The following is a 15801-nucleotide window of genomic DNA, read 5'->3' as shown; positions in this document are numbered from 1 at the left end:
CAGTTTTATAAATATTTATATTGATGTGTAACTACAGTTTGCTGACAAGCCTGATAAACTACCGTGAGTATACTTTATATATGTATAATCCTTTTTTAGCAGCTCTAAACTAAACCAAGGCTTATGCTAAGGCTAACCTTTTATACTTGCATATGTGTCACTGTGTGGATATTTTTCGTACGTTATCCTCCTCCTTGTGTTTAATGCATTGGACAACGTGGACATGTTGTTACCAAATGTGTGTGTGTGTGTGTGTGTGTGTGTATATATATATATATATATATATATATATATATATATATATATATGATTTCACAATATAGCTTTATAAAGAATGAACTTTGACCCTACTATCTTCTGCCTGCCCACTGGATGCAACAGCTGTGGACTGTACGCTCTCTGGTCAAAATGGTTTTCTGTGGAATGTTTCAGCAGTACAAATTCAGCAGCAGCAGAAGGAAAACTCAAAAGTGATTTTTAACTTATTTTCATTTCGTAACTCTTTACAGAGTTACGAAACGCAATCAGGAACATGATCGCAAGGTACGATGAATGCCTGTTTTTGAGGTATGGTTTGGTTAATTTAACACTTTATTTTTGAGATGCTGCAAAAGGATTTTGCAGATCAGCTACTAATTTGTTTTTAAAACCTTGAATTTTTTGTGTGACACTTTTCTCTCTGTGAGTTTTGCTGTTATCAGACACCATTGAAAGTTAGACCCCCACCAAACAGCTGTGGGGATTTTGCATCTGATGTTGTGCTGCGTTGTAGCCCCATTGATGGTTGTTGAATATCCCATTGATCATTTCCACTGATTTATATATCTACTGGCTTGAATGCTTTTGCGCTCTCTTGTCTCTTCACTGTGGCCACAGAACAAAAAAAAGCAAAAAAGCTAATCAAAAAATCGAACACTGGTAGCACAGTCATTTTGTGGTTGACCATTGTAGATCTAAAGACAGGTGAACTGCAGCTTGTAAATGTCAGAGCAGAACATTGTGAAAAGGTTTAGACTGTTTTTTAGTGTTTAATAAGCATATGCTTTCTGTTCAGTATCAGAATGAAATTACAGCTGGTGCTAACAGACAGGGATCAGGCAGGTCTCATTATTTTTTCTTCTGTCTGTCAACCCTGCAGTAGCCCAGGTTCACAGCTGTTAACTGTAGAACAGTTCAACAGATGTCAGTTATGACATTACACCTGAGTTTTACAGCTCATTACTTACAAACAAAGAAATTCCTCGCTTCAGTTTAACCATACAGAGAGTTGTTTCCTGTGTCTGTGTTCACGACAAAGCTCAGAACCGCAGATTAAGATTATTTATAGATCTGTGCTGATTATGAGCTGCAAGATCAGAGTCAAGCAAAAAAAGTGTTTCTGAAACATGATAAAAATAAAGGGAAACAAGAAAGAAAAGAAAGAAAAAGGCTGTGTCTATCTGCACATCTGACAGTGTGATGTTAAAAAGATGGAAATCAGTTGCAAACTGAAAACACACTCTACAAGCAGTCATTAGAAGGCAGGCAACATTATGAGTTTTAGTGCTGGTTATTAGAGCCGTCCTCTTAAAATGATGCCAAGAACGATGCCATCAAAGTGCCCTTGACTGCTGAAAAACAGATAGTGAACTCAGTCTTGTTACAGGGCTTATAAATGGCATCTGTCATTTATGGATTTGTCATCTAGAGCGGGTCAGCTACTAATGCAAGGTTGCTGGTTCAACCCCTGGCTGCTCCAGGCTTCATGTTCCAGTATCCTTGGGCAAGATACTGGTCCAGAGTTGCTCCTGATGCTTTCATCATTGTTGATAGAAAACACTTTGCAACTCGACTAAGCATGTAGTAATAATAATAATAATGATGGATTGCATTTATATAGCGCTTTACAATACCACTATTCATTCACTCTCACATTCATACACTGGTGAAGGCAAGCTACAGTTGTAGCCACAGCTGCCCTGGGGCGCACTGACAGAGGCGAGGCTGCTATATCGCGCCATCGGCCCCTCTGGTCATCACCTGTAGGCGGTAGGTGAAGTGTCTTGCCCAAGGACACAACGACCGAGACTGTCCAAGCCAGGGCTCAAACCAGCAACCTTCCGATTACAAGGCGAACACCCAACTCTTGAGCCACGATCGCCCTGTATGCATTAGCCATACTCATCTACATGTGGATGTCACACTTTTATGGATGTAATAGGTTGCATTAAACTGCAGTACCAGCAGATGGAGACATTCTATTTCAAGCCAACATGAAAACAGTCATGGAAAACATTTAGAGAAACATTATTAACACATTGTAATTATAGTCAAATACATATCAGCCACCTAGCTTAATCATTTCTGGCGTAGTAGGAGTCTGGTATGTATTTCATACCTTCCTTGGTCACTCGCCACCCGTTGACTTTAAATCTATATTCCCTCTGCTGGTACTGCAGCTTTTGCATTTGTCTGCATTTCACGCTCAGGAGAGGCAAATCGTCACATTGCTGTCACATGCTTCGCTGCGATATCAGATGCACTTATTTGAATAAGTGTGTGAATAATTGAGACTTGTTGTACAAAGTGGTTTGTTTTCTCAGGTATAGAAAAAATATATATGAGAACCAATGCATTTACTATTTACATTTGATTTATTTCATTAATAATCCATTTAAAAATTTAATTGACTCTAATATTTTAAAAACAATAATAGTGGGTCACAGTGGCATCTCATTTTTATTAACAGTGACTTCTCTTTCTTCAAAGTAGCACACTTTGAAATTATCTTTGGAACAGAGAGCTGCAGGACTGTGATGATGGGGAATACTTTGCTGGCATTATTCTGTAAGTACATTGATTTTCTCCGTTTGTGTGCCACTAATTAAAGAAAAATATGTTTTGTTTGATTGGATTCAGTTTATGTTTTTGTTTGTTTGCTTGTTTTGTTTTCATTAATTTTCTTTTTAAATCAGTATGATTGTTTATGTAAAATTGGTTCTTTGACTAAGTTTAGAAAAAGTAATTAAACTTACTGTAGTTATGTTTTTTTTAAGTTACCCAGTTAGTATTTCTTGTAATTCTTTCTTATTTCAAAAAATTCCTGTCAGTTATTTTTTGTCATGTTCCCAGCTTGTTTATGATCTCATAGTATATACGTACAAACAAACATTATTGATATTCTATTCATCATTCTGATTTTCTGCCAGATTGATAATGTCTTGATATTAATATTTGTTCTAGTGTTCAGCACATTTTTCTGTGGAAATGCAGAAGGTGAGAAATAGTTGTCTTCGCCTTTCAATTTTGTGAAGTGTTTTATATTTCCCTTGACCCAGCACCTTCGTTGATATATTTGATAAAAAATTTTATACATTCTATATTGTAAGTAATATTTGGATGTTACATACAACATGTTAAATTCACCCGTGAGGTTGATTTTTTGTATTTTGTAGTTTGTTTCCTTCGTGCCGATCAGTTTTCTTCTTGTGAATGTATGTGATCATGTCAGCAGATTCCAATAGTAATCCAGCAAAAGCCACCACTGAGAAGACAAGAACAGCCACAAGCACAGGTAGTCATCATATTCTTCTTTGTAGTGATTATCCCACATAGTAACTTTTAAAAGTCTTGAATTGAAAATTATAGGTTAACCAACTAATATTACACATTTACCTTTTCTGAACCACGTTGTCTTTATTTTGCTGTTTAAGATGTTGCTCCCAGATGTGTTGTAATCTCATGACTCCAGTGTGAGTCATATTTTAGTTTGTATTAAATGTAAATTCAGGGTTTTTGTTTATTTTTTTTTGTGTCTTTGCATTACCAAATGACAGAACTTGAAATCAAGGCCACTCTCAGAGCAGACAACACAACCATACCAGCAGGGGGCAATGTAACACTGACCTGTGATCTGAAGCACTCTGGTGACTTTGAATATCAGTGGTTCAGAGAAACCTCATCCAAAAGCAGGTCCACATTAGAAGTTGGATCGGATAGACAGATCAGTATCTCTAAAGGAGCATCTACACCTGCAGAGGAAGGAGCAAGAAAAATTCACTCACAATAGAAAGCGATCCAGTCACCATTGAGGAAAATGGTGAACTTTATATTTCTTTTGGAATACAAAGTTTTGATTGTGTGTGAAAGTGAAAATTTTGTACCAAATTTTTTAGACCAGTATTTGAAGTCATAAAAATTCGAACATAATATTTGAATGATGTAACTTCAGTAGCTTCTCTCTAGAGATGGGGATTGATAAGAATTTAGCAATTCTGATTCTCTTTTGATTCTCATTGGCTCCATTTTGAGAGTCACTGCCATCTCTAAGCATCATAACAAAGACATCACATTCATGCAAATTAATTACAGGCTGTGGATGAAATGTTTGTGGATGGCAGAGTTATTTCAGGTCTTTATTGTGATCAGTGCTGGGGTTGTTACTCAAAAAAGTAATGTATTACACAGAACATTTTTATTAAAAGTAATGCAGGACATTACTGATTACTCCAAGAAGTAGGTCATGTGTTGCACTCTTTGTTACATTACTATTGCATTTCCCTGTAAAATGACCTCAAACACATTGTCATGTAATTACCATTTAGCAATATAACACTTAGGCTACAGCCCCACACACCAACACAAATCCCTATCCTAATGAGGACCAGTGTTGCCAACTCCTCAGTAAGGAAAATCACTATTGGCTATCCTAAAAGTCAGTAGAAGTCGCTAAATAACGTCATCTCCTAATTTGCATAATTGATCATGTTTATGTAATTGTAACCTGTAACATGTTGTAGGAGAGAGAAATAACATTGTGGAAGAGACAAAGTGAGTAAAAAACATCCTAAGTGCATTTATAATACATTTACAACTACAAATTAAATTCTTTTAGCTATCACATTTCCATCTCCCTTACTCGGTCTTGGTGCCGGCAAAAGTGACCCGAAATGGGCACTCTGGTGGAGTTACTTTGTGTGTGTGTGTTTATGGAGTTTTAAACCTTGTGATTCACAAAAAATAAGAGTAAAAGAAGGGCGGGAGCAGTGGCTTTGTTCATGCGCGATTCATTTTCAGTTTGGACTAGGGATGGGTATCGTTTAGGTTTTATCCTATACGAGAACCAAACCGGTACTTTTGAAACGGTGCTGGTGCTTAAACCGTGCTCGAAGCGGTGCTTAAAGAATGGAGAACACACACTTTGTCCAAAAACCTCTCATGTTTAGCTGTTTTTTCTAAAAAGATAACAATGTTAGCCTTTTCTGCAGCTATAGGGCATATATGGTATCACTCTTGGCTGGAAGCAGTGCTTAAACAATGGAAAAAACACAAATTTTGTCCAAAAACCTCTCATGTTGAGCTGTTTTCCACTTTTTTCTTTGGTCATTTTAGCCTTTTTGGCCAGGGTGAAGGGAGCATCTGCCATCAAACAAGAAGACAGCCGCATGTAACTATGACGGTGTTTGCTAGTTCACCTTACATGCGTTAATTTAATAACGTGGTTAGCCTACTCAACGTAAATTACACACGAACAACATTAAGCTACTCATGCAGAGAAGAACAGCTGCTGCTGCCATCATCAACCGTCATCATTTCTGCTACACTGGCAGGGCTAGGGGCCAGGACTCTCCTCTTCGGGTTCTTGGGGGATGTTGCTAACTCCGGGTCAGATAACAGGCAACCCACCCGCAGTAGATGTGCTCTGTGTGAGGTCTCGCAGCAAGCTATCAAATACGGTGCATTTTTCGGCTTTTAAAAAAACGCTATGCGTCGCCAGGTGTTTCATCAGATTCGAGGTGTTACCTTCTTTGCACAGTATCAGCTTGAAGCACTTGTTGCAGGCTGCTGAGTTTGCATCTTTTGCTGTGAAGTACAGCCAGACTTTTGACCCTTCGCCTTGGGCATTTTTAATCTGTAGCTCTCCTCTAAAAGAACGTACGTACCTGGGCCCACCTACTACGCTTGCAAAGGTAAAATGATTGGCTAGAATCCAAAGTGTATGACATTTCAGGGACATTTCACACCGAAATGTGTGCTGCTTTTTGGTCTGGTTACTACCGTTTATGTCAGAACCACCGGTACCCATCCCTAGTTTGGACACGTAGAGGCCAGCATCTCTGACAGCAGCTGGGGGCGACTGCTGAGTGAGGATGATCTGCCGTCTGTGAGCGCTTTGGCATGGGCAAAGTGCGCAGGGCAGCGCCCGCTGCTTCTTGAGAGTAAGAGCGAGCTTTCAGTCAAAGAGTGGTCATAATTTCCTAATAACACCAGCAAAAGTCACCAGATTTGTCGCTAGTCGCTTTTTAGAAAAAAGTCACTAAGGGGTCTGAAAAAGATAGCGAAAAAGTTGCTAAGTTGGCAACACTGATGAAGGCATACATATGATCTTTTTCTTAGTATTTAGGTATGAACACAAAGCAAAAATAAAAACCAGAACAAACAGACTTTAAAGTGATCTCCAATGTAATTCTACTTTAGAAGCATGAACAGGATTGTATTGTTGTAGGGTCTTTACCCAACAAAATAAAGCACCTTGAGACAACTGTAGATGAGATTTGCCGCTAAATAATTACATGAAAAAAAAAAAAACAGGTAGAAATAGAGACTGCAGTCTGACTGCTCATCCATTTGTTACCTGAAAAAGTTTATCAGCAGCTGGCTTCACTACAGCTTACTTGACTGGGTTGGGTCAAGCGGGGTCTGCATTTATTCAGCTTTAGCGTCACTCTGGGCTCTTGGCTAGCTTAGCGTTAGCATTCTATGTGTGCAGGTGCTTGCAAAGATCTAAAGTTGTGTTAGCTACATAATGCAACTGTTTTTGTCCTGGAAGCAGTTTGAATTTACCATTGTGACCTTATCTTATTGTGCAAAAAAAAAGTAGTTATGTCTATATCCACTTTGGAAACTGCCCTGCTAACTCACTGACTTGCGCAGGTAACAAAGACAGTGATGAGCACTCAAGCGTAGAGCATTGCATTGCATTCTCCATACCTGTGTATATTTGAACTGTTGCTTTGAAGTGTTTTTGTGCTGGTTTTCAACTTTGCTTTCTTGTGCTGACTTTCTGGTGGTGTTGGCGGTAGTAGTGATTGTTATATCACCTGTTCGCTTATCGAGGGAATTTTTGAATGAGTGGATGATGGGAGAATGCGACTTTTGCTGACCGCTCAAGCCTTGAATGTTGTGATAACTGTTGTTTTGGATAAATTACTTTATCCAAAACAAAGTTACTTTCTCAGATGAGTAATTACAAAAAGTATATGAATATATGTGTAATGCATTTTTTTTAATAATAACCAGTAATGACATCAAGTAAAAACAAAGTGTTCAGATGCAAGTATTCCTACTGTTTCTGTGTGGACACAGACCTATTCACAGTTCTACTGTGTTTTTCTCCTAAAAATGTGTTTGTCCACCTGAAACTAACAAAAACACAGTCAATTATAGATTATAAATAAAAGCTTGTAGCTATGGCTGCATGATGTAGATGCTGGTTTATATATTGTCTGACAAGGCAATGAGTTCAGTGCTGGGAGGAGACACCGAATCCTGGATTGTGTCAGGAAGAGCATTTTCCAAACAAAACGTGTAGCTCTTTATTTTATGTGAATAAAGGAGCAGCTGAAAGTAACCAAGTAATGCATACCAAGTAAATTTTAAACATTTACAATTTAAAAGCTGTTGAAATGATGATACATGATAACATTACATTGTGTATTCAGCAGAGCTGCTGAGTCTGACAGTGGAGTGTAGAGATGCTGGTGTGCCAAACAGTTTATCTGTGACACAAATGTCTGTTTTACAGTCATCTTACTGTAATTACATCATATGTATGTATGTATGTATGTATATACCCAGTTCCTTAACAAGTGTGATAATCTCAACAAATCTTTGCACAAAGATCATCACACATACAAAAGCTATTAACTATACATTTTAGTAATAAGCATCCATTTATTAATCCCATTTCTTTTGATTTTTGTATTCATCATCCCCTGAAAATGTTACATTATCTGTTTTGTTAGTTTCATGTGTCACATTCAAGGTTTGTTGCCTGTGAATAACTTAATGGTCACAAAATTTTGTGTCGTTGACTGATTTTTTTTTTCTAGATCTACTCTAATTTTACTTGTTGTTGTTTATGCTTTTCTGTGAACAGTTTCCAATAAGCCCAATGTGACCCTGCAGCCATCCTGGACTCAGATATACAGTGGTGAGACGATCACTGTCAGATGTGAGCTCCATGGAGGAGACACTGAGTGGGATTATGAGTGGGAAACAAACAGCAGGATAAAAGCTCCAAATCAAAATGAATACAGGATTAGATCTGCTTCATCATCCAACAGTGGAAACTATCGCTGTAAGGGCAGAATGAAAAGTTCACAGCATGAAACAACAGAGTGGAGTGATTCAGTCACACTGACAGTTTCTGACAGTAAGTAGAGTCATAGTTCATTTAACCTGGAAATAGAAACAGTTTGTAAAAATGTGTTTTTATTAGTACATGTTGAGATATTTGACATGTTTAGATAGTCTCACTCTTAAAGTTCATCATAAATATTTGTGAGTCAACATTTTAGTGACATTGAATTCAGAGTTAAGAGACGAAAGATTGAGAGAAAATCTTTGTTGAACAGATGAACCCCGTCCTGTCCTCACTGTGTCTCCATCATGGCTGAGTCCTGGAGCCTCAGTAACTCTGAACTGTGAGGTTGAACATCCGTCTGCAGGATGGAGCTTCTACTGGTATAAAGCTGTTCCTGATCTATCAGAGAAATCCTCCAGTTATGAGCTGCTACCTGATGGCAGTGGGACTGCACAGGACTCCTACATCATTCATGGACAGACACACACAGCAGGATATGTGTGCAGAGCTGGAAGAGGAGACCCAGAGTATCACACTGATCACAGTCAACCAAAGTTTGTCTGGTCTGCAGGTCAGTTTGATTCTATCTTTTTTCAAGTAATGCAACAACCAAAAAATGTGAATTAATGGGTTGTTTTTGGCTTAGCATTGAAAGTGAAAATTATAGTTTGACCAATACGAACACTGCGTCTTTTAGCACTGACCTTTAAACATTAAAGCAAAAGAATATTTTCACTGTGATATTTTGAATCCTAACATCTGTGAGCTTTGTGTCTTCACTGCATGTTGTTTCCAGATGTTCGTTCAGCAGCGTCTCTCACAGTGAGTCCTGACAGAGTGCAACACTTCACCTCTGACTCTGTCTCACTGACCTGTGAGGGAAACTTCACTGAGTGGAGAGTGAGGAAGTTCTCTGAGGACGGCCGACTGTACTCTGACTGTAGGAGAATGACTGGATCCACATGTAAAATCGATTACATATTAAAGTCAGATACTGCAGTGTACTGGTGTGAGTCTGGATCAGGAGATTTCAGCAATGCAGTCAACATCACTGTACAGAGTATGTTATTATACATTCATCATGTTCTTTTGGTCATTTTTTTCCCGTTTATGTTATTTATTAGCTCATAGTGTTTCCCCACTACGGTACTGTTTGAAAGTAAATCTGTCAAAAAGAGACAAAAAGTGGGACATTTAGGCAATTGTAAGTCTTATTTTAGCTCGACCCTTATCAGTGAATAAGCAGTAAATGTCATGAAAAAAAGAAAAATTGTTTTCATAATTCTGCTAGAGGTGGGGTCGCCGCTGCATAGAGTTTTCAGAGTACCAAATATTCCTTTTTAACATATATACTAAAAAAAAAAAAAATTAATAAAAAGAAAATCGTAAACTCAACAGAAACCCATCAAATCAGAGTACATCTAAAATAACACCTCATGTTCCTCTTTTCTTGTGTGGCTGTGTTTGATATGTGCTAATGCATAAACAAGCAGCTGGTGAGTAGACAGATTTGATTTGGAATGTCTTATGAGATTAACGTTTGGAGTCTAAGGCACTATATATTTTATAGGTCATATGTATATTTGGTAAAAAAAAAAAAAAGTTCCTTTTAGGAAATGTACAGTAGTTCTTCAACACATCACAACCCTAACCTTCAGAAAACCTTCAAAAAGCTGAAGTTGCCAAAATAACATGATGATGTGATTTTTGTGACCTTCAGCTTTTTTTTTCTCAAGGTTACCCACTGACTAACAGGAACATCATTCATTATTTCACAGATAATTATTATGGTCCTATCCTGGTGAGTCCTGTTCATCCTGTGACTGAGGGAGCTTCTGTTAGTCTGAGCTGCAGTTTGAGAAAAACACAAAAAATACTTTCTAATGTGTTTTTCTATCACAATTACAAACTTATTCAAAATGATACCCGAGGGGAGCTGAAGATCTCTGCAGTGTCAAAGTCTGATGAAGGTTTCTACAAGTGTCAGTACTCAGGAAGAGAGTCAGCACAGAGCTGGATGTCAGTTAAAGGTGAGCAGGATCAAAACAGTTGATGGATTTTTTTTTTTTTAATACAGTACTCATTGATGGCGTATATCATTGAGTATGTGTTTTGTCTTCTTGTCACCTGACTCTACTTCTTTGAGAATATATCTTTTTTAATGTTTAGAAAAAAATTCTCACATAAAGTCTCTTAATGTTTTCTGTTAATGTTTACAATCACAGTAGCTCCATCAGGTCCTGAAAGCTTTTCATTTCCTCTGTGGTTGGTTGGACTGGTTTGTGGAGTCTTTCTTCTTATTATTCTCCTGCTCTTAGGAATGAGTATTCTGTATTGCTATAGAAAAGTGAAGGGTAAGACATTTTTCTTACTTGATACAAAATATAAAAACATCATAGCACTAAATAGAAGTAAAACAGTTTGGATTATCAAAAAAAAATCATTTTCCTTTTTTGACAGATTTATGCTTCACTGGGTTGGTATAAATCTCTGCATTCCTATTTTCATTTTAAACATTCAGTAGTAATTTTCTTACTGTACTAAATTTACTTTATTATGTTATTATCTGTGCATTTGTTATGTTTTCATTAGGCCGATCCAGTCGGACATCAACAGTCAAGACTCCACCAGAAATCATGGAGACAATCAGGATGAAACCCATGAATACAAATCTCTTCAGCATGGTCAGTGCTTAAACTAAAGTTTAGTATTAATAATTAGTCTTCTTAAAGTCCAGGAGTTCTGGTCATCTGGTCATCAATGAAATATCAAAAACACAAAAAGTTGTGCAAATAATCAAAAAAATCCTAAAAACTGAGTTAAACCAGAATTTACTCACAGAAATGTATATCTAACTAAATGAACTGAAGGATCAACAAAAGTTATTGTTCCATATCATTACAACACATACAATATTTTTAATACACTGTTGATTGATTGATAATATTATTCATCCCGGGGGAAATTGGGTTAAGGCTGCCAGCCTTCCCAGCGCCATCTTAGCCTTCCGACCATACATCCATTACACAAACATCACGGGGAAGACAGGTCAGAGAGTTATAGCAATGGAAAATGCACAATGTGAGGAAAGACGAGGAGAAAAAAGAACTCTCCCCAGACTGAGCTCCAACAGGGAGATCAAACTGTTAATCAAACTTTCTAAAACTGTAATTAAATTAAATTCGAATTTTGTGTCTTTGCACTTTAACAAAACTGTGTTGATGTATTTGCTCTAATAGTACTGACATGATCCTCTGACTTTGTTTCTTCAAGCTCATTATGAACCCTATGAAACACTCCATCTTGCGGAAGAGACTGCTAATGGTCCAAATGGTACACAGTATCTTTTGAATAGCACACAGCAGCTAGAAATACACATACTTACAGGTCATAGCTTTAAATTGTAATTCTGACTCTGGCGTATTATTTTTTTAAGGTGATAATCACGACTATGAAACAATCGCTGACTTGGAAGAGACCGCAAATTGTGAAAATGGTACATGTCATGTTTTGAATATCACAGAGTGGTTAGAGATACATAAACATTTGAGTTAAAAACAGTAATTCTGGTGATTTTTTTTATAATCCTATAAATACAAATATATATATTTCAGAAGCAGATAAAGTTCATGAAGCCACATACTCTCTTACCGACCTTAAAAATTCCAGAAAGAACAGTAAGTATAGTACAAATACTCGCACATGCAAAAAAGATAAAATACATGCAAAAAACTAATTAGGAAAGGTTTTGACCTGCAGTACTGATGTAAATGTATTAATTATTTTCTTTTGCTCATTCATCTGATTATCTTAGCAAGGAAGCATCATAAACCACATGAGAGTCCTCTTTCCACTGATGTGAACATGGAAAATGCAGGTAAACTCACAACAGTCATGCACTGAAATGTCTGATTACATTGACAATATTCCTTGACAAGATTAAATGGCCTCACCACATAACACCCTTACTCTGTGTCTTTTGTGTTTGCCTTACAGGTCAGTGAAGAGAGCAACAGGAGCAAAGCCAAAGAGAAGCATAATGTAATCATACTATAATGTTTAGAGCATATGCATGCTGTATATGTTCCCTACATCCTCTGAGTGAGACACGCTTGATAGAATTTTGCATAAGCATTGCATAGGGCACTGTGAGTGACCCATGCATATGTAAATATTTTGCACAAGTCTCAGAATCGTATATAATTGTATATTTGACAGTTCAATTGGAATAATGGAATATCAGAATAGAGTGGCGTGTCTAATTTAATGTATTTTAGCATCATATTATAGCATATATCATAGCATCTCATATGTGGTAGCATACAGATTTGTATTCCCTGTCTCCCATGGTAATTGCAGCGTGCTGGGATTTGCTTGTATGTAATGATATAGACACAATATTCTGTTTTGTTGTTGTTTTGAGGGTTTTTTTGTATTATCTGGTTTAACTGACAATACAGCTTTAAATAAAGGTTTTGCAATGCTACATTAGGGCACCAATACATATTTGTACTGCATAATGTATTATACATTATGTTGAAATAAATAAATAAATGCTGTGACTGATGCTGTATTGACTTGAATGTAAACTATAACAGTCAAACCCAATAACACTGAGCTTTATAAATATGATACATCATCAAGTGTAACAGCCGTTTGATCACTAGGGGGCAGTGCAGGAAGCACAGCTGTATTTCACTAATAACTGTTGATCATGATATTTCCAAATCGATTGTGTTCTACTGAACTGCTTACATACCTTTATTGCTGCTTTCAGATTTTCTTAGATGTCAAACATGTAGCATAGATCCTGCTAGAAGCTATTAGAAGCATGGCACAATTAACACTTGTCTTGCTGCAACTGAATATGCATAAAAAGGACATTGATGATGTAACCAAACAAGAAGTGCAAATGTTGAAACTGCATTCTTGTTTATTTACTGCTTACCTAATCCATACTGCTGTGTTTGCAGCTTTGCTCTGCTCTCCAAAAATCACAGATTTGCATTGTTTGCAAGTGACTCATTAAACCCCCCCAGAAAAATATAGTTTCTGCAGACGTGTTCTCAGTGGAAACAGAGTTTTGATTTCATGTAAAGTGACACTTGATGTAGTTTGATCTCAGCTGATTTCACTATATACTAAAACTGAATTCATTTACTGAAGTTTAAACAGCTTATTATGTTGTGATTATCAGAGATTCTTTAACTTCAAACTTTTCCCATGAGCCCCAGGAACTGGCCCACTGTAGGGTAACTGAAAGTTTAAAGGAAGAAAAAATCTCTGTGAATAGAGCTTTCAGAGCTACTTTTAAGGACACACGTGTTAGCTCAAAGAGGAAGCAGGATTAAATCTCACCTCACACTTCTGTTTCAAAACAGTATTTCTCTTTTCCCCATGCTCACCCACATCCTGCCCACTAAGTTATGACCATCTTTAAAACCAGAATTTCACCACATGGGAAATATTTTAAAAAGGAATCTGTTTGGGTGCAAGATCGAGAACCCAAACACAAACTCTTAAAGTGAACAGCAAAAAGCACATTTAATTCAACAGGTGGAAAGTCCAATCACACTTAGTATAGCTCTGTTGTGGTTTAATATCTTTAAAAAAAGACGTGCATCAGGAAACCAAACAAGAAGCAGAATTTTGCTTACATCATCCATGAATACAGTCGGTGTGTTTCCTGTTTTACTTTGAAGGCCTATGTCTCATGCCAGTGTTTTTAGTTTGCTTCCTTTGTCTCGTCCTGCCTAATTACTCCCAGCTGTGCTCTCCTTCTGTGTGTCATTGCCCTCATTATCCCTCAGTGTATTTAAGCCCCGTGTTTCTTTTTGTCAGTGTTGTGTTCTCCCTCATGTTGTGTGTTGCCTTGAAGTTTAGGTTATAATTTCCCCATGTAGTTTAGTTTTCTATAATTTCCTTGAGTCAGTAAATAAAGCTGTATTTTGAGTTCACTCCTGTGTGTTGTGAGTCCTGAATTTTGGGCCCAATCTCCTGCCTGCCACACAGCAATCCTTGACACTCATCCATTACCTGGTGTGGTTTGAACAGCGTCCCTGTTTAAAGTTAGCCAATGTTTGATTTGGGCAACATTACCCAACTGCCCCACTGTGCGGTTACTGAGTGCAGCAGTTACAGCTACTTTTAAGGAAGAGAGAAACAACATAGAGCACGCCATCTGGCCTCAAGCTCACTTCTGCTAAATGTCAGTTTTGCTCGAGGCCGCTCACTCTCTGTGTGTGAATTTATGACCACTCCAGAATTTCACGTTAAAGGAATCGGCCCTGATGTAATGCAGTACTTTACATTACTGAGCTCAGTTTTTTTCAATTAGGAAATATTTTTAGTTATAGATTCAACTGCTCTGTGAGAAAGTGCATGGATCAACAACACCTGCTGTGAAGGTTTACTGTCCGTGAGTATGACATCTCTGTTTATCAGTTAATGCTTTATTCATCTCTCAAACTATTTTCTTAACTGCTTATAAAACTTAAGTGGCAGGTGGCCTCCATCACACTCCAGCTGTTTTTAGAGTGAGATGTTGTGGTTTATTTACTTTACATTTGAATCAATATAATAATTTTGTGTTACAGCCTTTAGTATGAGAAATTAATGGCTGCTTAGATATTAGCAGCACCCTATTTGGGATTGTCTCTGTGGCATAAAAGAAAGAGTGTAAAGAAAAGTGTATTCTCTTCCTTTATAATGCTTTTGTTCACTTATCCATCTACAGCAGTTTGAACCAATCTGAATGAGGTGTTTATGTAGTGTTGTGTTTGTGAGGGTAATAATTATCAGTGGTAAAATTGCTTAATAACAAAATGAGCAGGCAAAGGCAATCTCCTGTTTCTGTAAGACCTCAGTCAAGTTTTAAGCCTTGCAATGCAGTTATTCCAGTGTGTGAAACACTTTCAAGCAAACTGCTTTTCAAAGTTTTTGTCTGGCTTTGACGTTTATTACATTAAAACCATTAACTGTATAATATTAGAGTCCATCAAGGGCACTCCCAGCATCCATAATAAACATATTACTGAGAAGTAATTTTATTACTTAATATTAGCAGATATTTGTTAGAAATTTGAAGACTGATAAGAAACTGGAGGAAAGCAGAAAAATAACAAGTTTCCACAAATGTATCAATGTATCAACAATTCCACAGGGGGAAAAAACTTTTTGCTAGATCCAGCAGTGTAACAGCATTCAGAGACTTTGTTTAACTGTTTAGACAAATTTGTTGATATTTATTGTTTCTAATTCATAGTTTTGTGTGAGTGGATGTATGAATTTATTAAGATTAGTAATAGTTCTGAGAATCTATTGTGTAAATATTATACTATATTATTATACTATTATACTATAGTATAAACACATCACAGCATGCTGTAGTCAGATCATGTTAAGTTGTTATTTTAGTGTAAAAGGAAGAAAGCAGAAAAAAAAACTATTGTTTCCTT

At 37.0% G+C, this 15801-nt stretch overlaps 1 protein-coding gene across 1 annotated transcript in view; it reads left to right on the top strand.

The window, feature by feature from the left end:
- The first annotated feature begins 334 nt into the window (after positions 1–334).
- LOC146636212 (uncharacterized) overlaps positions 335–15801 on the top strand; it is a 32927-nt gene continuing 17460 nt past the window's right edge. The window contains exons 1-7 of the mRNA XM_085350294.1: positions 335–390; positions 510–543; positions 6071–6197; positions 8138–8413; positions 8709–8915; positions 9141–9273; positions 10937–11028. Coding sequence (XP_085206420.1) covers positions 335–390; positions 510–543; positions 6071–6197; positions 8138–8413; positions 8709–8915; positions 9141–9273; positions 10937–11028 — 925 coding nt within the window. The remainder of the gene's footprint in view (positions 391–509; positions 544–6070; positions 6198–8137; positions 8414–8708; positions 8916–9140; positions 9274–10936; positions 11029–15801) is intronic.

Source organism: Diplotaxodon limnothrissa, linkage group LG3, assembly GCF_057381915.1.
Source record: "Diplotaxodon limnothrissa isolate DT_005_m linkage group LG3, D_limnothrissa_male_GT1.1, whole genome shotgun sequence".
NCBI classification, from domain to species: domain Eukaryota; kingdom Metazoa; phylum Chordata; class Actinopteri; order Cichliformes; family Cichlidae; genus Diplotaxodon; species Diplotaxodon limnothrissa.
This window is presented reverse-complemented; position numbering and strand designations above follow the sequence as displayed.